Source organism: Poecilia formosa, unplaced genomic scaffold (genome assembly GCF_000485575.1).
Source record: "Poecilia formosa unplaced genomic scaffold, Poecilia_formosa-5.1.2 Scaffold13, whole genome shotgun sequence".
NCBI lineage: Eukaryota > Metazoa > Chordata > Actinopteri > Cyprinodontiformes > Poeciliidae > Poecilia > Poecilia formosa.
In genome coordinates, this window is record NW_006799952.1 from 1,995,607 (window position 1) to 2,017,217 (window position 21,611).

The 21,611-nt window shown below is 38.2% G+C and overlaps 1 protein-coding gene across 19 annotated transcripts in view; it reads left to right on the forward strand.

The window, feature by feature from the left end:
• Positions 1 to 21,611, forward strand: part of magi2b (membrane associated guanylate kinase, WW and PDZ domain containing 2b) — a 105,353-nt gene that overhangs the window by 56,607 nt on the left and 27,135 nt on the right. For all 19 annotated transcript variants that reach the window (XM_016668078.1, XM_016668079.1, XM_007545574.2 and 16 more), the window contains exons 5-9: positions 666 to 894; positions 3,066 to 3,145; positions 14,087 to 14,144; positions 16,552 to 16,673; positions 17,160 to 17,342. In XM_016668078.1, coding sequence (XP_016523564.1) covers positions 666 to 894; positions 3,066 to 3,145; positions 14,087 to 14,144; positions 16,552 to 16,673; positions 17,160 to 17,342 — 672 coding nt within the window. The remainder of the gene's footprint in view (positions 1 to 665; positions 895 to 3,065; positions 3,146 to 14,086; positions 14,145 to 16,551; positions 16,674 to 17,159; positions 17,343 to 21,611) is intronic.

A 21,611-nucleotide genomic window follows, 5' to 3' on the forward strand; every position in this document is an offset into this window, starting at 1 on the left:
GCATTTTTTCCAAAAAGCATCTCGATGATCCTAAAACCTTTTTTTTTGTGAACTGAGAAGAAAAACAAAAGTCACTTTTTGAATGTTTTGTTACATCTAGTTTAAAACTAACACGTAATTTCAGAAAAAGCATCACCTATTTGCTGCTTCACAATCTAGTTGACGTACCACAATTAATCAAGTTTGATTTAGAGGAAATTACTTATAATTCACCAAGGGTCAGGCTGGTTTAGATCAGCAAACTACATTTGTATTTACTCATGTCGTCTTTGTCTGATTAGTTTGATAATCTGAAACATTTGTGACAACAAAGTCAGGATTATTGTAGAGTAACTTTTCAACATTTCCAAACCAAGCAGCGGGTTTCTCATCTTTCCACCAGCCGTCCTCTCTCCTCTGATGACCTCTCCTTATGTTTGTGACTCAGTCTGTGACCCCTATAGTTTCTGTCTTTCCCTGTTTTCTCAGTTTCTGACATTCCTACGTTGTTTTCTGCTCATGCTGATTGTTCTTAGACTCTGCCCTCCCTCCCCGGCTGCCTCTGTCTCCTGGGGCTTCACAGTTCTGCGGTGGCTCTGCTCTGACTCATCACACACACCAAGTGTGTAGTGCGCCCTCACATCTGCATGTGTGTGTGTGAGAATAAGTCTGTTTTTGTGCTCCAGAGTCCAGTGAACACGAGGACAAGAGCACAGATGCCTCTGGGGAGGTTGCAGCTGAAGGGTCCAGCCAGGCCCCGGCATCATCCGAGCCTCCGACTGAAGGGGAGGAGGCCCCAAAGTCTCCCTCCAAATCCCCCTCCAAAGTCCCCGATGCAGACGAGGAAGAGCTCGGTCCTCTGCCTGACAACTGGGAGATGGCATACACGGAGAAGGGGGAAGTTTACTTTATAGAGTACGCCGCATTTTTGTTTTCATGGCTTGAAATTGTGTGATGTTTTTCACTGTACCTATGTTGTAGTGTGCAGAAGTGTAGTGTAATTTGAATTCTAAATTTGTGACCAAGTCAAAAGACATCAACAGAGAGAGGAACACGTAGAAAAAACTGCAGTTTAAATTTAATATTTACATAGACAGACACATTTTACTGTCTGAAATCAAATCGGACCAAATGTCTCTTGCTTTAGATCATTTAGAATTACCAAAATGATTTATGTGTGCTAAATGCCAGAAACATTAATGTGACATTCTTTGTAACTCTCTTTGAATTCAGAACTTTAAGTACTGAATGATTACTGTCTCTTTAAACAATGAGGCAGAGCCCAGATGATGATGTCATAGCTTTGGAAACCTCTGATAGGCTAACATTTGAGATAACTGGAGGTTCAAATTTTGGTAATTATAATTGATCTAAAATAAGAAAAGTTTGGTCTGATTTCACTTCAAACAATGAGAGAAAATGTCTTTTTCATTCAGTGTTTGTGTGTAAATATCTGGTTTCAACTGCATTTTTCCATACAGTTGAAGTGAGGAGGAGGAAGTCAGAAAAAATGTTTGTTGCTAGCAGTAACTTGGAGTTAAACCGGAACCCTGAGGAGGAATTAAAAAGCTCTCTGCTGCAATTTTCATATTGATGTAATTTCTGTTTTCGTTCCATATTGTCACTCAGACACAGATATTCATATTTTACACACCAGCTGTTTGTAAAGGTCTCCCTTTCTTCCACATCAATTTGTTCTCCAATTATTTAGCGTTCAAAATGTTGCGAGGACTCTTTCAGGTTAACCAAACTATATGTCCAGAGAATAATGTGCTGTGTATTCATTTTCATGGAACCAAAAACAGTCTACATCTTATTTTCCACAATAGTCCATTTGATGCTGCAGATCTAGATGTCACATGATCATACATACATGTATACGGTACTCAAAATGTTCTTAGAATACCTTTGTGCTTTGAAAATTCAGTTTTGATCCCAGACTTTTAATGTTTATAGATTTTCTTTGGCACTGAAACATGATATATTTATGTGCTATAATAATCAATAACATACATTTTTAGCCTATCCGCAGGATTCAAAGGAGATGTGATGGTAATCTTGCAATTCTGCAGGTTTTCTGAAAGTCTTTTAAAGTTCTTCTCTGAACTTTAGCTGTTTATTTTCACTTCAGTGCCCGGCTATTTTGAAACGAATGCATTTGTGTTTGATAAGCCACTTAGCTGTGACCCATAGATCACTCCGACATAAAACGGCACACACACTCGAGATGAACCTGATCACTTTAAGAAACCTTACCACAGATTCTCAGTTTCTTCCAATTTCTTTGGCTGAGACTCTGAAAATACAGTGTGTGTGACATAAATTGGTATCTTAGCACCAACGAGGTAATTCCCAAAAAGGTATTAGTGTGTGTATTTTTCTAAACCTAAAGCCTGAACCATTGGGAGTGAAGCAGAGGACTTGTTATTGGAAGTATTGACTTCTAACATCTCCATCAAGCCACTCCACCATCTCCATGAAATCTTGAACATATATATTATTAAATTTCTCAGTGTCATGCAGTGTTAACTTCTGGTCAAAAATCTTGCTTTCTAGGCATAGTAAAGCTACCAAAGTGTCTGCAGTGGTAGAATGTAGCTTTCTAACATTATGTTATAAGATCTGGATGTTACACCCAGTGTAGATAAAATAAAATTGTTAAAAATAAACCTAATGTAATGCACCCACTTTAAAGTCATGGTTTATGTATGTCTGTGTGTAAATTTTATAGCTCTGGCCTCTCCTCTTGAATAATTGATGTGGCTTAGCGCTGCTAATCAGACCGATGCACACACACAGGGAAAATTGCAAAAGTTTACGTGTGTGTGTGTGTGTGTGTGTCCTGTTGAAGTAACACTCCTCTCACCCTTGCTAATTAGTAGCTGGAGGCTAATTAGTGGATTAATGGGCATTCGGTTTACCTCAGATATCCCCTCGTTTTTCTTCAGTAGCACCACATGTAGGACGCTGGTGTTATTTTTTTACACTCTTTTTTTTTAATGCTCTCTGTCAGTCTCTCTCTGACCTCTGTTTGCACTGTTTTTCCTCCCCACCATCTCTTACCTTCATCTGCACCTCACCTCCAGTCACAACACCAAAACTACATCGTGGCTCGATCCGCGGCTAGCGAAGAAAGCGAAACCACCCGAGGAGTGCAGGGAGGATGGTGAGTCTGAGCAGCCTGTTTGTTCTCTTAAAAGCTTTGGTTCACGTTCACGCGAGTCAAGCTCATCTCTGGGAATTCAAAGGTGTGTGTTGTCTCCCCGTTTCCTGCTGCTTCTGCACCTGATGTCTCTTTATGACACACAGTTTTTCCCTTCCTGGAGGATGAGCTCATAAAAACACCCAGCTGTTAGAAATGTGTCCTGCAGGTCTCTTGGTTCTCCAGAGGTTTTAATTCACTTTTGATGGAGGGATTTTTCAATCCAGACAGAACAAAACGGACAAATGAAGTCCAACTGGGCAGAAAATGAATGTGTTTTGCGTTATTTTGACACATTGCAACCTGAGTGTATGTAGTTGAGATTTTTAGGGAGGAAAATTTCGAAACAAGTGAATCCTGTATTTAACTCTTGTGATTCCACTGAGGAAGAGTTTCCATGAATGGATTGTGTTGTTTTGGATAATCTATTCCTGGTTTGTCCTTCTGAGATTGAATGTCTCCTGGAAATCCAGACTACAGGCTAAATTTGGACTCAGTTAGTCATGGCTCCAACAGTGTTTGGACAGCACAGCGCTGCATGCAGGACATTAAGCTCAGGACGCAGAAAGTGATTGCATATATATATATATATATATATATATATATATATATATATATATATATATATATATATATATATATATATATATATATATATATATATATATATATATAAAACCGTGTCTTCTTGTGTTTATTATGCCACCATTTGATTAAGAGCTACATGAAACAGAGCAACCAGATGAAAAGGTAAGGTGAACATTTGTTCGACTCTATCAGCCTTTAGCCAACAAATTAGCTTGCGATGAAATTCACTAAAGTGAATCTGAATCAGCACCTTCTTTTCTTCTGTTTTCCATCTGTTCTGTAATTTTTTCTCTAAATACTCATAGCTAAATTTTCCCCCATTTCTTCTTTCAATCCCCTCTCGTTAAATGTTCTACTCATTTTTGTCTTCTCCCCCACACTACATCCCTCCCAATCTCGTCTTTGGGCAGTACTGGGCCAGACTGTGATGGGAATGCTAATAACCCGAGTCCGCGCCGCATAAGCTGGCTCTTACTCTCCAGATTCAAAGTCGGACAGAAAAACATGTGGACACCACTGCTGTCACTGACCAGATCTATGTGGTCTAAATGCAACAATAATCAGAAGACACTTACATTCTTCATTTTAAACAATGCAAATGTTTCTTGATGGGAATGAGTGATTATCAGAATCTGTTTGTTTACAAGCTTAACGAGTTTATTCACATCCTTGGTAGTAAGAAAAAACAAATCTGCTACTTTTTTTCTACTTTGTGCAAACTACAGGGTTTCTTGTAAAATATGAAAATAGCTTAAATCAATATATTCAGGAAGAATTCATCTCTTGCATCAGCCTTCTGGTTAAGATTTGTCATCTTAATATTTTAGTACGGATGACGCATTAACTGCAGGAACTGGACTTTTTGTGCTGCGTTTTCTGGGGCCCCATCACTTTGACAGCAGAACCCAGGGACAAAGCAGAACATCAAGGGGGGGGATTCTGGTTTAACACTTTGTAAATTACTGTGAACCTTTGGGTTTGTAGCTGCTCATAAAATATAACAGGTTCTGCTGTCTTCATTCTTTGGACTGCTTTTTACATTTGCCATTTTTGTCTCTTCCTCAGGACTGTCATGCACTGCAAGACACAAAATTTTACCGAGTAATTTTGGTCTGATTTCTAGTGTAAATATCTTATTACACTTGAAATAAGACAAAACTAGCTGAAAAGTATCTTTTCGGCAAGTTATAGAGGCTTGTTTTAAGTTAATAATTCCTTAAGATTAATGAAAAAATATGTCTTCTATTGGGAGACAAATTAACTTATAACGTGGGAAAAATTTCTTGTTATAAGTTTAAACATGTGCCAGTGGAACAAGCACTTTTCATCAATATTAAGGAATTATTTACTTAAAGCAAGCTTCTGTGCTTTGCTATAAAGTTGCTCGTAAGTTAGTTTTGTCTTATTTCAAGTTTCCTAAGACATTTGCACTAGAAACTATAGACAAAAAGAGATTTTGTGTTTTTGCAGTGTGGCAATAAGATGGATTTGCCACAGTTTTTTTTCTTGTCCATAATGAATGTATTTTCATACACATCTTCCGCTCCACTGTATGCAAATTAGATAATTTGACTCAATAATCCACATCAACATAATGTCAGTTATAAACTTGGCGCAAAAAAGAATGTTTTGTTTTTTTCTATTGCTGGGTTGAATTATATGTGTTGAACACATGACAAATTGCCAAATTATCTCTGCAACAAATAGCTTATTATGCTTTTGACTCTTTTGTGCCCCAAGTGCTGACAATCAGGTTCCTGTTTGGTGCCTAGAAAAATCCAACTATAGACGTGAATTGGAATCTGCTTCAAGCAATGCACATTGAACTGATTTAAATTTCACTTGTGCTATCGAGAAAATTCAAGCTGCTGTTCTGCAAAACAGAGTTAGAGCATTACTTTGACTAAACTCCAAATTGAAGGTCAAGTTTGGGTTTGTTGTTTGTGCCAGCACAACCGAACTGACCAATCAATCACTGCTGGTTGAAGGACGATGCACCGTCCCGCAGCAGTGTGTGACCACGCTGCTCGCTAGCATAAAGAGAACTTTTACTGCACACGACTGAGACCCGAGTTTGAATTAATTGTTAAATAATGAGTAAATTGGCATTTTTTTCTTGTTTATTGAAACTTTTTTCATCCAATCAAATAAAGGAAACATAACACGAGTCAATAGAAGAACAAACCTTTTAGGATTGGCAGAGATTGACACAAATTCCTGAGTTTTTGAGTGAAGTATGCATATTTTTTGTGCTCAAACATCATGCCCTGTTAAATGTATTAGGCTTTCATCAACTTACATGTGGGAGAATGTTGGCTGCCGTTTTCCTTTTGCTCTTTTGGTGTATTGAGACAGAGATGGGGCACAACAATTCATAAAAATATGTGTTGGGAGCCTCATGTAGAGATGCTGCTGCAACCTAGTCTCTCTCTAAAAGCTCTTGAAGGAGATTAGTGGAGAGCGCAGAAAGATCTTCATCCACTATGAAGGCTGTTTTGTTGCATTTTACTCTACTTCTTAAAGAGAATCATAAATCTTCTATAATGTATTAAGCATACAGTACTAGCTCACCTCCTTTTCTTTTTCTTATTCGGCTTTCTCTCTCAAACAAACAGCTTGGTATAGTATTTCTGCTGTATGTAAACATTAACGCGGTCTGTTTCGGTATTAAAGCAGACCGCAATTATCTCTGAAGTAGTTCTTCAACTGATGGGTTTAAATTTCCAACGCAAAGGCCAGAGAGCTTCGTTTTCCTTTGTCTCTTTCTTTACCTCTTTATTTCATCTCTTTGAAGTTGATTTGTCCTTCTCTTTGGGTTTCTGTGTTTCTATCTTGGGGGCTGCAGTAACTTATTTCTGTGAGCTTAGCCTGCTGGCAGAGGATTTTGAATCAAAGGCTGTTTGCTGAATTTTTGTGAAGGTCCTGGATGACACATCGTATCCTCTTACCGCACCCTTGGAATCCCACCTTTTCAGAGCGGTAAGCACTTCAGCAGCCACAAGGATTTGTTTTTACAAATCCTAGTGATTATTAGACATTTTTTTATTTTAATAATTATTTAGATGTTCATTTGTTTTTGCTTTTTTGTTTGTTTCTATTTTTGCGTCAGCCACACATGTTGAATAAAGTATGTAGAGAGCAGAGTAGATGTTGAAGGATAAAAGTAGACAGAATGATATAATAAAAGTGAGCAGAAACATAAGGAAGAAGTGGGGCCGATTTTAAATGCCCCTTTGCCTGAAGGATTTCTCAGTCTCACAGCCTCTGGCAGGCAGCAGACAGATATTCAGAGGAACTTTCATCAGTTACTGGTTTCCTTTTCCCTCTTGTTATTCCCTTTTTGTTGCCTCCATCTCATGCATGTCTGGTCTTTCTGCTTCACTTTCCTTTGGCATCTCATATCCTCATTCTGCATTCCCTTTCTCCTTCTGTGGTCTCCCAGGCCTCTTTTGCTCCCATGCTGCATTTTGGTGAATCCGAAAAGAGGTTTGTTTGTGTTGATGTGTTGGTACGAATGTTGGTGAAACCTTCAAACACATTAGCAGGTCCTGCATCTGCACACTGAGGTGCACTCAGAGTTTGCAGCCAGAGATCTGCATCAGATGGAGTATTTTCGGCTTAAGCTTGTTTGTAATATCTGCTCAAAGAAAATTGGGGTAAGGTTTTTTTAAGTCCTTTTTTCAGCTGGCTGCAAGCTGCTTTGCAGCAATAATTGCTACTTTTTTCTATTTGAGTCATTTAAAAAATTAAATCATGTCTTAGATTTTTATTTTAAAACAACAATGCATCATTTCAAACTGAGAGGACAAAATGATTTTGTCATAAAATGGGGAAGCAAAAAGAGAGAGATAGAAATTACAACCTGCCCCCAAGAATAAAAACAAAACAACATCACTAAAAAAGAAAATAAGTACAATATAGCATCTTTCAGTTTGTGTTCATTATTTCATATGGATAAAAACTTAGTGTTTTATCTGTGGAGCTTGGTTTGCTATCTGTTTCGTCAGTGGCTTAGGAGGATAGATCTCCATAGTTTAGTGCTGAAAATTCAGAGTTTCATCCCCAGAAGAAAGAGTGTTTACTGATGGGATTCGCGATAAAACAGTAACTGGGATGCTGCAAGAGACACAGTCTGAGTGGCAGAGAGTTGTTTATATCCTCGCGTGTTGTTTCAGCACACGACAGGTCCAGCCCCCACCTGGGGAGAGAGAGAGAGAGAGAGAGAGGAGAAGTGGCTCTGCTTAAAGCTCAGATGGTTTTACTTTTCCTTCTGATGGTCGTTTTAGCGGACAGATCACATCGAGACGAGTTAACTCAGACTGTGGTGCTTATCGCACTGAACCAGCTCAGAGGTGAAGGAGAGCAACAGATGTTTAATTCAAAAGTTTTTGATTTGGTAATTCACATAAAGGTGAAATACAAACTGAAACCATATGTAGCTGTCAGACTGTACGGGTGAGTAGCTTGTTTTGAACAACACCTAAGTTTGCTTCCCTAGTTTTAAAAATTGGGGAGATACTTGCTTCATTTGCTCCAGTTTTTAGGTTAATGTTTCTACATAAATGAAGTGAAAAATGTCTTAAATTATCAGAGCCTGAACACTTAATATCATAATATCAACATTATCATTGTTCCATATAGCCTAATGTAGTTTAGTATGGATGAAGTAATTTCTGATGAAGAATAAATAAAAAACATAACCAGAATATTCTTTAATTTAGTTACACATTTAATCAGAAGGTTTAACAATCCAAATTGGTCAAGTTCATGTCTGTGGAGAGTGCAGGTTGTGATCGAACCTCTTTTGATGCAAACATGGATGAAACCAGACCGTATGTTCAGAGAACGCCGATTCAGTCTTACAGCAAGAGTTATGTGGCAGATTTTCCCATTTTTTAAAATTATTTTCTTTTTAAATTCACATTAAGAAGGAAATATGTGAGTAACCTGCAAGAAACCCGATTGCATTCATGCTAAATATATGTAGTCAACTCTGTAAGATGAAGATTTTTGTCCTGCGTTACTGTGAATGTTTGGCCAGACTTAAGATATTCTTTAACATAAAATCCCAAACCTGAGCCTTAAATGTTTTCATTTGTAAACATTTGTTGTCTTTGAATGAATTTGGTCAATTACAGTAAGAAGGAAGCTCATCCCTTGAAGTTTTGGGGTTTTGGACACATCTTTCACAAATATTTTTTATTTTGGCTTTATTATTATTTAATAAATCATGACACTTTGAATCAGAAGTCTGGTTTGGTATATTTGAAGTTAGATTTAAATACCTGAAGACCACCAGATCATTGCTCAATTTAGTTTTTCTTTTTTACCATAAATGTATCAGTTTGTACAGCTGGACATTCATGTTATTTCAATATGTTGATATGCCGTTTTTTATATTCAAATCTTCAAATAATTAAATGCTAAACATTATTATCTATTAACAAATTGCACACAATGAAATTCAGCCTAATTAGTGGCAAGTCCCATCAAAACTCGACTAACAATGCCAGTTATAAGTTATTTCTTTCATTAAATGAAACGTTTAAATGAAGCTTCATTCCTACTTTTTCTGTAAATTTTATTTCCTATAGAGTCGCATAAGGTCACCCATGAGTTTTCTTCTGCTCATTAGTCAGGGAGACAGCTGGCAGAAAAAGTAATCTGACATAAAAGCTTCACATTTAGACTTCTTTTCATACAGACTCTAATCAAACTACACAAATGAGCCTCTCAGAGCCACAGATACGCCTTCAAACACGGCGAAGAATCAGATTTGGAATAAAAGGAGAATGTACTTTTACTTGTTCAGATATGCTAACACTGTTCAGCCTTTTAATACGCAGCAAATACACACTCTGCAAATATGTGAATGCTTAAACACACACACACACACACGCACGCACGCACGCACGCACACACACACACACACACACACACACTCTTTCTATGTTTCAGCGGCAGGAAACAGAGACAAGACGCAGCCCTCAGCTCAAGCAAGGGGAGAGGGAGGGGGGAAAAAAAGACTTTCACTGCTGGTTTCCATGGAAACTGTCTCCCGTTCAGTTTAGGGGGAGGGCAAGCAGCGAGCGCATAAGTTAGGCCGACATTTAAGGTGGCTCATGGACAGGGTGGGAGGGGATTATTTAAGGTGGCATAAAGTAGGTTTGGTTGCTGTGCGGCCAGCGTAAGGAGGGTCGTCTGAGGTAATGGCTGAGCAGAGCGAGCCGCTGAGAGAATGATAATGCAGACCGGAGATAATTGAGGTGTGGCCTCCTTTCACCTTGGACTGCACAGTCAGCATGCTCCACTGCCAGGACGCACGCACACACTTTGACACACACACACACACACACACACACACACACAAATGCTCACATGGATTATTGATATCAAGATCGCAGATCTGCCAGTAATTACATTAAAGCGTGAGGGATGTTGCTATAATACCAGCGTCACGCAGAGCAAATAATTGTAAAAATGATAAGATTGGGGATTTATGTGTTGATGTGTGCATCAGTGATTGTTGTGATTATGTGTCACACACTGCTGTTTGTGCAATGTCTGTGTTTCCCACCCAGTCACAAAACAATGCTTTTTGTTCAAGAGTATAAAGTCTCCTTAGAGTAGCTGGTATTTACTGTTTTGTGTGAGACAGAAATTAATTTTGCTTATGCAGCCCAGAATGGCCGTTAGTTCTGCAAAGCTGGCATGCATATGAAAAGAAAAATGTATACCATAAATGCTTATTCATATTTCAGAAATCAGAAATTTTAATTTCGTCTTTCTTCTGAATTAGGAGAGCTGATTAATGGAGTGTAACACATGTAATTCAATCAATCAGTCTTTATTTCTAGAGCACTTTTCATGCACAACGAAACAAAGAACTTTTACATAAGCTAAAAACACAAGGCAACAACAACAACAAAATAAAAAGAAAGAATTACCTAACCAAGGCCAAGATTTGAAAATAAATAAATGTGAACAAGTCTTGTTGTTTTGAAGGACTGGAGAAATGTAACTGTGTTGATGAGGTGGAGGAGGAATCAGACGTAGAAGGCAATGAATATTCAGAATGCGGATTCAGAATCCGTTAAATTTTAAAAACGTTAAATAAATGAAAAAATATTAAATGTGTAAATAAATAGAATAGAACAAAATCTGTATTTAATTTGGTATAAAAATAGGTAATTATAAGATTTTACTTGACATAAAAAAAATAGTTCTTAAAGAGAGAGTGTGTTAAACACTTGCAAACATCGCATAAAATAAATAAATGCAGATTTAAAACACTAATTTAAGTTCAAATTTAGATGTAGTTTCATATTCACTTCATGTACATTTGGAATATGTTTTATTCTCCTCCATAATGTGATCTGCAGCAATGACCTGATAATAACTGTAGATAATCTCATGCTACATTATGCAGATGCTCCGGCTGCAGAGCTGAAGGTTCACTCACATTAGCACGTCGAATGCTTGTAGCAGCAACATGTCCGAGATCTGGCATCGTTTTCTGATCAATTTATTTGACCTCTTGGTGACACATCCAGGGTCGTCCACGTAAAGTGTCAAACTTTCATCATTAAATCGTTTTGTGACCAAAAACAGATTGTTCATTTTTCACCACTCATTCCAAGACACACACACTCATTAGAGAAAACACTTGTGCTTCATTAGTATACATGAAAGATGTGATTGATGTTAATGTTTTCCCAAATGTTCCTCATCCCTTCACACTTAGACCCACATGAAATGTGTCTTTAAATATGCCTAAATATATGCCAAAATTTAAAAAAACATGTGATAGCGGCTATAATGCTGCAAACAGTTGCTTAGTATGTTAGGTCAATTATTAATGGGTAATTGTTTACACCATTGCAAACCATAGAAGAAGATTAAAAATAATCCCTGGCCTTGATTTTTTTAGATATTATAGAGTGAGAAAAACCCAGAAGAATCCATCACCACTGTTAAAGCTGTAATTTTATTCACAAAGCCAGATAGCTGAAAATCAAAATTATGCAGCAGAAACCAGTAGCGACTCTTCTACATCGCATCACTTCCTCTTCCTAATGAGTCCATTACTCCCATTCTTACCCCCATGTTGTCAGTTCTGCTTTACGTTTATGGATTTTGTACGTGTGTATTTGTGTGTGTAATTGAATGTCCGTACTGAGCTGAGGTCAATCCAAGTCCTTTGTGACTCAGAGTTGGTGCATTTTACAGTCTGTGCGACACATCGTGTTTGTCCATCTGCAGTTATTTTCAGCCAGAAGTTAAACTGTGAAGTACAGGACACGAGAGTGGCTTAATGTGGCAGCGTGAGAATGAAGATCAACGCCTCACAAGCAGTTGCTGATGAATGTTGATCAGGAATAAAACATTTTTATGTGGGTTTCTGAAAAAGCTTGAGTGGATGAGGGGAACTGGGCTTTTTTTGTAGCTTTAGATGGTTTATAGGACGAGGTCACTTCTTTGTATAAAAGCTCGACGAGAGGCACCACAATGTAGGTTAAAAAATTGTCTTTTTCATTCAAACACCGCAGAAAGATTTCATTCCAACTTAGGGCCTGACCTACAAAGATTCAAAATAAGTTGTATTCAGTGCCTTTCTCTCTGACGCCCCCAAATAAAAATCCAGTGCAACTAAATTTCTCAGCGTTAAAATTTGAATTTACAGATCTGTAAATTTAATCTTTTATTTATCCAGCTCTTCAGCGAAGGTGTCAAAGGTTTGTTAGAGAATATTAATGTAAAAACAACATAAAGACAGAACCAAGGAATACAATAATGAGGAAGTTTAATGCAGGATCAGGCTGTGAAACAATTCAATCTGAAAATAAAAAAGCATCACCGGCCAGCCTTGCAAAAGAAATGTTTAATGTTAATGGGGGGTTTTTTGGTTAAATGAAGGTTAAATAAAATTTTGAAGCTGAAGCCAGTGACCTGTAGTAGCTCTGGATGACCTGCAGAGGTGAAAGAATGAGTTTTGTGAAGAGCTTTGCTAAATGAAAGTCACACTTTTACTCAACCATTTAGAAAACTCAGCAAACATGGACAGGACACAACGAAACAAGGTGGAGGCAGCATAATGCTGTGGGGATAGTTTTCTTCAGCTGAGACAGGAAATCTGGTTACCGTTGATGGAAACAACAATGGACGTAAAATTCTTCTAGGGAAGAGCCAGACGTAAAATGTCAGGCATTTTCTTGTGTTGCAAAGGCCTATTGGTGGATTTGAGCTTGAGATATTTTTCTAAGACAAAAAGTCAAGGATTTCAGTCTATAGGTGAGTAAAGGCATTAGAAAGACTTGCATGTGAAAACTTTCAGGTTTTAAAATCTGTGTATCATCTTGTTCACAGTTATGCACTTCTGTGTTGGTCTGTAACATTAGATGACAATGAAATACTTTGGAGTTTGTGGTTTTAGTGTAATTAAACACCAAAGTTTTCAAGGCATTTGAAAACCTCAGTCATATTTAATAAACTGGATCCAATGAGGCACATTTATCAGATTAAAAGTACCTTTTAGTCTTGAAGTAGTTATTAAACATAATTTTCATTAAGGGTACAAATATGTATTGAAAATAGTTTCTTTATTGGTCTGGTGTAATTTTCTTGTTTTAAATGTCATGTTTTCATTGACCGTTAGCAGAAAATCACCATAATTAAAAGGAATAAAGCTGAATGAATGTGCTTCACTTAGTAATAACATTTATGAAAAAGATTGACTTTCCAATAACATTCTAATTTCTTAAATGGGTCTGTATCTTTGAGTGTCGCTTGTAATTAGTCGGAAAAGTCAGAGAGTTCAGGAGGTTTTGTGGTGTCTTTGACAAGAAGCAAATACCTAAAAAGGACTGGATGACACAAGGATGAAACAAATAAGAAGTAGGCGTGGTGCAGACAATTAACAAAGCATCCACGGGAACCATCAAAGGCGAAAAGGAGTGGGTGTGTGGAAGAAAATCACAAACAGGAAGTAGTTCTGTGGGGGTATCTGGCCGTAGTGGTGTTGTGTGCACAATAAAAAATGAGCACAAAGAAAGAAAAGAAGACAGACTGTCGTTTTCCTCCCTCCCTTCTTTGTATCGGCTCTTTGTTGTGATTCGTGTCACCGTAAAGAAGCCGCTGCTGCAGATCGAAGGGTTGCCTGTCTACTAAGAGGCGCTTTGGGAGCATCTGCTGTGGCTGCGAGCCCTGAGAGTCATGTTGTCTCCCCTGAGTGGCTCAATTTAGTGCCTAGCTTCCTTCTCCTGCTCTCTGAAAATACTAATAGCATTTCTCTTTTGTCTCTGTTCTTCTTTGTCTCAGAGCTGCCTTATGGTTGGGAGAAAATAGACGACCCCATCTACGGCAGCTACTACGTTGAGTAAGTTGACGTTTTATCACCCTGCTTTATAATAAAACAGGGAATACACTGTTTTAATGTCCATCTGAAAACAAAAAGATGATTCTGGTGAAAAGCAAGTCCTTATAATCACTGTGTGTAAGTAATTAAACTATAATTACTTACACAGAATATTATATATGAAGCCAGAATATGAAGTAAATGTTTTAATGCCCATCACCTGTCATTTTTTCTTTAATTTGTTTTTAAAATATTCAACAAAGGACTTCTATTGAAATATTAACTAGTGCAAAACATTCCCAGGAGTGGGCATCCTCTCAAGTTCACCCTGAGGCCAAACTGTGCAAAGCGAAGAGTTATTACAAAACGCACAAGAGCTGCATCTCAGACCCTCAGGTTGCATCTTAAGAGTGGCACTAATTGTTTTCCTACTGGTGAAATATTCAATTTCATATTCCTTCACATGCCCAATAAACTAAACAAAGCAATCTGTGTCTTTAATATAGTTGAGACAATTATTAATGCATATTCTAACACACAACCACTTCAATTTGATTTTTTTTTTTCCTTGGTGTTGATTTCTGTTCAAAATGTTTCACTGTTTTCCACTAGGTATCATCATAAATATTGTATATGTATGGTCTGGAGGGATAAGAGTAATGGCTTTCATAACAGCAAAAAAAAAAAAATCAAAACAAACCAAAACAAACATACAGACTAAATATTGGATACATGACAACCTTTTCTGTCCCGGGGGACTCAGGTGAAGCAATTTATTTACAAAAAAACTTTGCACAAAAAACTATATGGATCAATGTTGGTGACAATTTTTAGTAAAAATGCTACAACAATAAAAAACAGTTAAAACGTCACACAATTTATGCATATAAATGGTAATAACACATGTAAAAAACAAGGAAATGTGCTGTTATATAATATTTCTACAGCAAAAGAGTTTTTATTTGTTTACGTCCGAAGGACATTGGAGGAGCATTTAATAAAGAAACCTGCAAAAAAGAAAAAAAAGGAAAGCAGGCTTTTCAAAGCTGCTTGTGGATCAATGTGACCAGAACTTTATGAGATATTTGGTCATAAAGCCGAACTCCACAGTTGGTGAAAGTCAAATAACATGTCAGAATAAAACACCTCATGTTAGTTTGGCTGTGAAGAGCTGCTTTAAGAGCTGCAGTAGTTGGGCAGCTTTCAGTCATGGAGTTCAGCATGAACCCTTCTGCAAACCAAAGTATTCAGGAGTCAAATGTGAGACCATCTGTCCGACAGACAAAGTTTGTTTGTGAAAAGCACAACGATCCACAGCATGGCAGCAAATATGGAGTGAAATCATGGTTTAGGCGTTTCTCGAATAGCTTAGTCTAAGTCCAGACTCCAGTCTAATGAAAATGTTGAGGCAGGACCTTCAATTAACTGAGGATAAACATAATCCCTCAACCTCCAATGAATTTCTGCAAAGAAAAGTGAACCCAAAAAATGTCCCACCAATATGGACGAAGTCCTGGAGCTGCAGCTTTGAGCTGCTGCAGCTGCTTTGGGTTTTACTTTTCAATCTACTGAATATCAAAATCTAAAAATTTAATTTAATGAAATAGCCTGCTATGTTGGGTGTAATTTTTCCATCTTTGACTATATTTACCTCATTCAGAAGATTTTTCATTATCTTCTGGTATGAAAGAACTATAACTTAATTTTTTATTCAACTCTCTGGTTCTAACTTTATTATGAAATATGAATACTTGAAACCTCTATTGACATTTATCCGAGCTACTATTTGCCTCTGACTTAGAAAATTAAATGTGTGCATTTGTGTATTATGAAAAAAAACTTGCACTCCTCTTTGTGAACTTTATAACTATTTTTAAATGAGCAAAAATGGTTTCCTTTAAGCGGGATTTAACATTTTTGCACATTTTAGGCAAACTTTGTGAATATTTTAAAGCCATTTCAACAACTTACAGCAAACCTATTAACTGGTTTTGAACCGGTTTAATAATTTCTCTCATGTTTTTTTATGATGTCATAAGTGAACTGAAGTAGAACATGAAGTAAAATTAGTTGAAAATCTTAGCAGAACTCCTAGAGAGATGTTTACGCTGCTATTCTTAACCTTCCTGATAAAAACAAAGGTTTTTAAATGAATGTTGGATGATTTCTCAAATTTTCAATGTGAGATTATGCAAATAAAACAAAAATATATTAACATATCCTTACCGAGACGTATAATAAAAGTGACTATTAATGAATCTCCAGGGAGTCAAATCCAACAGTCTGAAGTGTTATATTATTATTTATGAATCCCTACCTTCTAATCAAGTTTTTATTCCAGAGCTGTGCTTTTATCTTGCTTTTTTACGGCTGACAGAGCATCTCTAAAGGCTTTTCTGCTCATTCTAATGATGCCGTGTATTTTCAGTCACATCAATCGAAGGACTCAGTTTGAAAATCCAGTCCTTGAAGCCAAGAGACGTCTGGAGCAGCAGAGACAGATGCAGAGCCAGGGACTCTCTGCTCTGCCTTTACCCACAATATACAGAGGTATGATCCCAACATGACCAAACAGAGACCCTTCTCATACAACAACATGGACCCAATATGAGCCGTTCAAAATGAACTTGCTAATTTTGAGTGTTTCCTGCCAAAACGGGCCCTCTGAGTTATCCTGAGCTACCCCTAAGAGTTTGCAGTTTCATCTGAACCAGATGAGGCAGATGTCACAATGGGCTACGCAGGGTTGGATGGAGATCGGGGGTAGTTCAGGCAATAGGAGAACATTCTCACCCCGAGGCCGCCGGCCGGTCAATCCAGGCGCAAACGTGACGACATATGAACCCAACACGTTACGTTCTGCTTGATCTGAGAGTCCAGCTTAGCAGGGAAATGCGTTATAGATAAACTCCAGATTTTATTTAATGCAAAAAAATTAAACAAAATCATTTGTTTTGATGCGGCAAAACAAATGCTTGCTGATTTTGACAGTAGAGACAATGTGAAATGTAACAAAAAGCTTGTCTCTGAATGCAGAAAAGCCGTTGTTTACGAGGGACCCGACCCAGCTGAAGGGCACCTTCCTGTCCACTGCCCTGCAAAAGAGCAACATGGGATTTGGTTTCACGATTATCGGAGGCGACGAGCCCGACGAGTTCCTGCAAGTGAAGAGTGTTATACCAGACGGACCCGCCGCTCAGGACGGGAAAATGGACACAGGTAATCACCGGATGCGTAATGGAAGCTGGTTTGGCGCGTAGGGAAACCAAAAACAGCGTCTTCTGCTGGATTAATGTGTTTATAGAGATGTTTAAGTGTGGCATCGTGGTTCTGACACGTAGCCATGATGGACTTTGGGTTCTTGCCATAGACGAGTATATGAAGAAGATTTTCCTGCCAGAAGTTTAATTTCACTGCCCGTCGAGCCGAGCGCATCAATGCCAAGTAAATATCGATGCTGCGCTATCACAACGCTTTCCCATCATCTGCTATAATGCTTCAGTTTTAGCTGGCGGAGGTCACAAAGTCCTCCAACAACACAAGGACGCTTTGAACGTTCAGATCAATTCGTTTAAATATTTTCTTGATCAACAGTTTTCCTGATTGCTGTTTGGAAGTTTTCACTCAAAACTTCTTGTGCAGATGGATTTGATTGTACTTTTCTGTGTTGTATTAAGCCATAATATATCTTTGTTATTACAGACTTTGCAATACGCTGAAAAAATAGTGGATTTTTTTCACATCTTATCACAATAAAACCACTAATGAAGTAATACTTCAACGTAAAATACTGCGTAATTGTGAAGGAATCTGAAAAGTGGGCCATTCATTTATTTTCTGCCCCATTTACTTCAATTCCTTTAAATAAAATTCATTATAATTACATTTAAAGGTCACGTAGTTAGTGAAAATAATCTGTCTGTGTTTAATGAGGTTTAGTGGGACTTATAAAATAATAGCTATAACACAACAAGCAGGATGATAATGGGGGTTAACATTTGGCCAAATTGCTAAAAAAAACCCCATCTTAGATAAATCTGGACTGCTGCAGATTCAGATTAGACCCTTAAATAAATAGATAAAATCAGTATAACTTGCTAAGCAGACCAGATAAGATTAAGAGAGTTAAACACACTGTTTTATTTCAGAATCCTCTTGATCTGGAGGTTATATACTCTTCTATCTTTCTCCTGATGGGAAGGTGGCAGGACGTGAAATTAGGAGAGCAGGATGCAGTGTTCAATCTATTACGTGGTCGGTCGTTCTTGCTGGTCAGTATCTTCAAATACTAACCAGCTGCTCAAATAATTAAATCAGACATGTTCAAACCCAGTTCTTCTTCAGTGCTGGAAAAGAGACGCATCTAAAAGTAGCAGGATATCATCTCTCCAACACCGGACTTGATCACCACAGAATTAAAATGAGAAAACGAGAAAATGTCTCCAACGGGTTAAAATGCTGTGCAGTTCTGTACAGAGCTGGTCTGCTCATGTTTCTCCTTTAAAATGCCTTAAAAAAATAAAAATAAATAAATAAATGGGTAATTATCCATACGACTACTGACTACTGCATGCAGTCATTGAAAGTAACAAGAAATCCACTCAGAGCGTCGGAAAGGACAGGAGCTTCTTAAAGAGACAGAGGCCAATTTTAAGGCATCAGTTATGGCTATGATCAAAGTTTCTGTGAAGTTGTTTTTGATGTGTAGAGTATTTTCATAACAACTGAAGGCAGCATTGTTACTTTATTGTGGTGTAAAGTGGCGCTATGTGCCTGGAAAGTACATAACATCCATTCTCATTCCTTCACAGAGAGATGTTTTGTCTTTTAAGACATGCTGGGGCCTAGAAAAGCCTGAGCTCCTAGGTAAATGTCTTTGTGGGGACTAGAGCCATCGGCTCTTCTGCACGTGATCTGATGGTGGCTGCAGAGAGCCGGTCGGGACCAGCTGCCGTCAAAGAGCGGACCAGAAAAACTGCCTCCCCAGTAAAAATCCACCTGTCATGAACATTACCAAAGCCTGTGGATGTAATGTCACAAACATGATGTGTTGATGAGGTCAGGCTGTTGTGCTGCTGCTGCTTCACACTTGATCTTTCACACATTGTGCAGAATATGTCAACCTTCCCCCTCTAATAATTTTGGAGGTCTATCTGAGCAGCAGAACCTCCTGGTGAAATCTGTTCGCTGCTGCGGCCGTCTTTACCTTGGTTCTTCTCAACACCTCAGCACCCCTTAGGTGGCAGGGTGGGGTCAGAGTTCAACGATCCTTTCCTCACTTCCTGGCATGCACATGTTCAGGGAATAGAGATGAACTCATCTCTCCATGAGTGTGTCTTTATTGGCTAATATGAATTTAAACATTTACAGGTGAGCTGTCTGACTGAATTCTGAAAAAGTTCAGGGAGAATTAATATTTGGACAACTTTCCTTTTTTCCTTTTTCAATTTCTCTTGCTAAAGTTTCCCCAAAATATTCCAGTTTATGAGATGTTTCTTAAAAATCTGCTCTTAACGGAGCAGGAATTACAGGAAATAATAAACTGTGCTCAGAGGTTTGTTATCTGCAGAAATATTCATGGAAGCATATTCAGGGCGCCCCATATTTGAGCCTTTGCTTCCCTTCCAGGCATGAACTATAGTTTCCCTGCACGCTTTCTTTTCTCTCACTGTTCTGGTAATAAAAGACTGAAACTTTATTGGTTGAATCTCGAGCAACACCTTCATTACCGGATCTGTTTCCATTTCCCGAGTTCCACTGCTGGTGAAGAATGGGAGGTATTATCAAAAATAACACACACAAAGAGTTGACACCAGTGGCACTAAATTGCCCGCTTGTGTCGTATTAATCCCCCGAATCTTAAAAACCACGTGAGACTCAACACAAGCGGCGGTATCTTCTCATGAGGATCACCGAGCTGCAGACCCAACATTAACCAGTGTGTTTCCATTTGGATTCTCCCTGAGCAACACATGAAATCCTCCTCTGTCTGCTTGTGAACTGCAGACTCCTTGTGGATACGGATGCCTACAAGAGCGTTCGCTCTGTTCAGACATAAGCTCTTTATGTATGTGATTTAGGCTGAGTTTACAGAAACAATAACCGGTGGAGGCTTAACCTCGGCGCAGACTTTTAAAGCTGTAGGCGCAAACTGTTTGTTGTTGGCCCGTTGCCTGGCGCGGCTGGTGTCTAAACGTCTCATTCAGAGCAAATTTCTAAATCTTCCTCTCTGCTGCTCTCATTGTTTCTGTTTTATCTATTTCTCTGTATTTTATCTCTGTCTCCCTCCTTCCCTTTAAGTTTGCTCTTTATTGAGCTGCCTTATCTAACCATGTCGTCTGACGCTTCCCCCTCCGTCTTCGTCCTCAACGTGTTTTTGTCTGTTTTCTTTTTCTCCCCTCCACTTTTTTCTCTCTTTATCCCTCCTTCCTGGTTTGTCAGCCTTGCTCTCTGTTCTGATTTTTTTCCCCCTTTTCTCTCCAATTTGCTCGTCTCCACTCTGTGACATTGCCAGAGCTGCACTAGCACACACTTTCACATGCAGGGACTCACGCAGACACCCTCTGACTGAGATTAGCTGGCCTATTTGGCTGTGTGGCATTGCTCTCAGGGATTGTGCATGATTGTGGATTTGACATGTGTGTGTGCAGCAGTGTAAAATAAAGTATTCGAGGCAGCCGTATTTGTCACTGCACTGTCACTTTTAACTGTGAAATATTACTGCTTCCTAAGCAAAGGAAGCAAAGAGGTTCCGATGATGAATGATAATCTATAACTGATTTCCAGTGGAGCGAAAAACTATTTGGCTCCTTCCAGATTTCTTCTATTTTTCCTTTTTCTGTTATATCAGATTTTAAATGTTTCTTAACATTTAATAATAGTGAAAAAAGCAATTTAAACAGACCTGGCCACATGTAGGTGAATAATTTCCCCTCATTTTGATTAACAAATTAGCTATGATTAGCATTTTTCGCTTCATTTTCACCAGTCACACCCAGCAATGATAAATGTCTGATGAATAGATTCAAAAAAGCACTTAAATAGAACCTGTTTGGCAGCATAAAGTAGGCAAGAAATCATTTTCCTAATCTAAATCTATTCAAGAACAGAGAAGAAACAAAGTTCGGTTCGTCTGGATATTTTTACAGAGACATTTCTAAGGTTTTTCGTAAAACCACAATGAGAGAAATTATCACCAAATTGAGAAAGCACAGAACCATCATGAACCTTCCCAGGTTTCCCCGGCTGACCAAATTTACTGGAAGATTACACTGAGTTTCTTATTAGTGGATTTTATTTTCTGACATCTTCATTTCTGCCGTAATTGGATCTCAGTTGCCAAAATCGTTTTGGTTTTATACAGAAAACAAACCTGGACCTCATTGGCCTCTTTTAAAAAAAAATATTTTAAATCAAACAAAATTAAACAATGAAACAGTGTGATGGACCGAGCAGTTAAGGAACAGCCAGGCACCGGTTTAAAGTCAA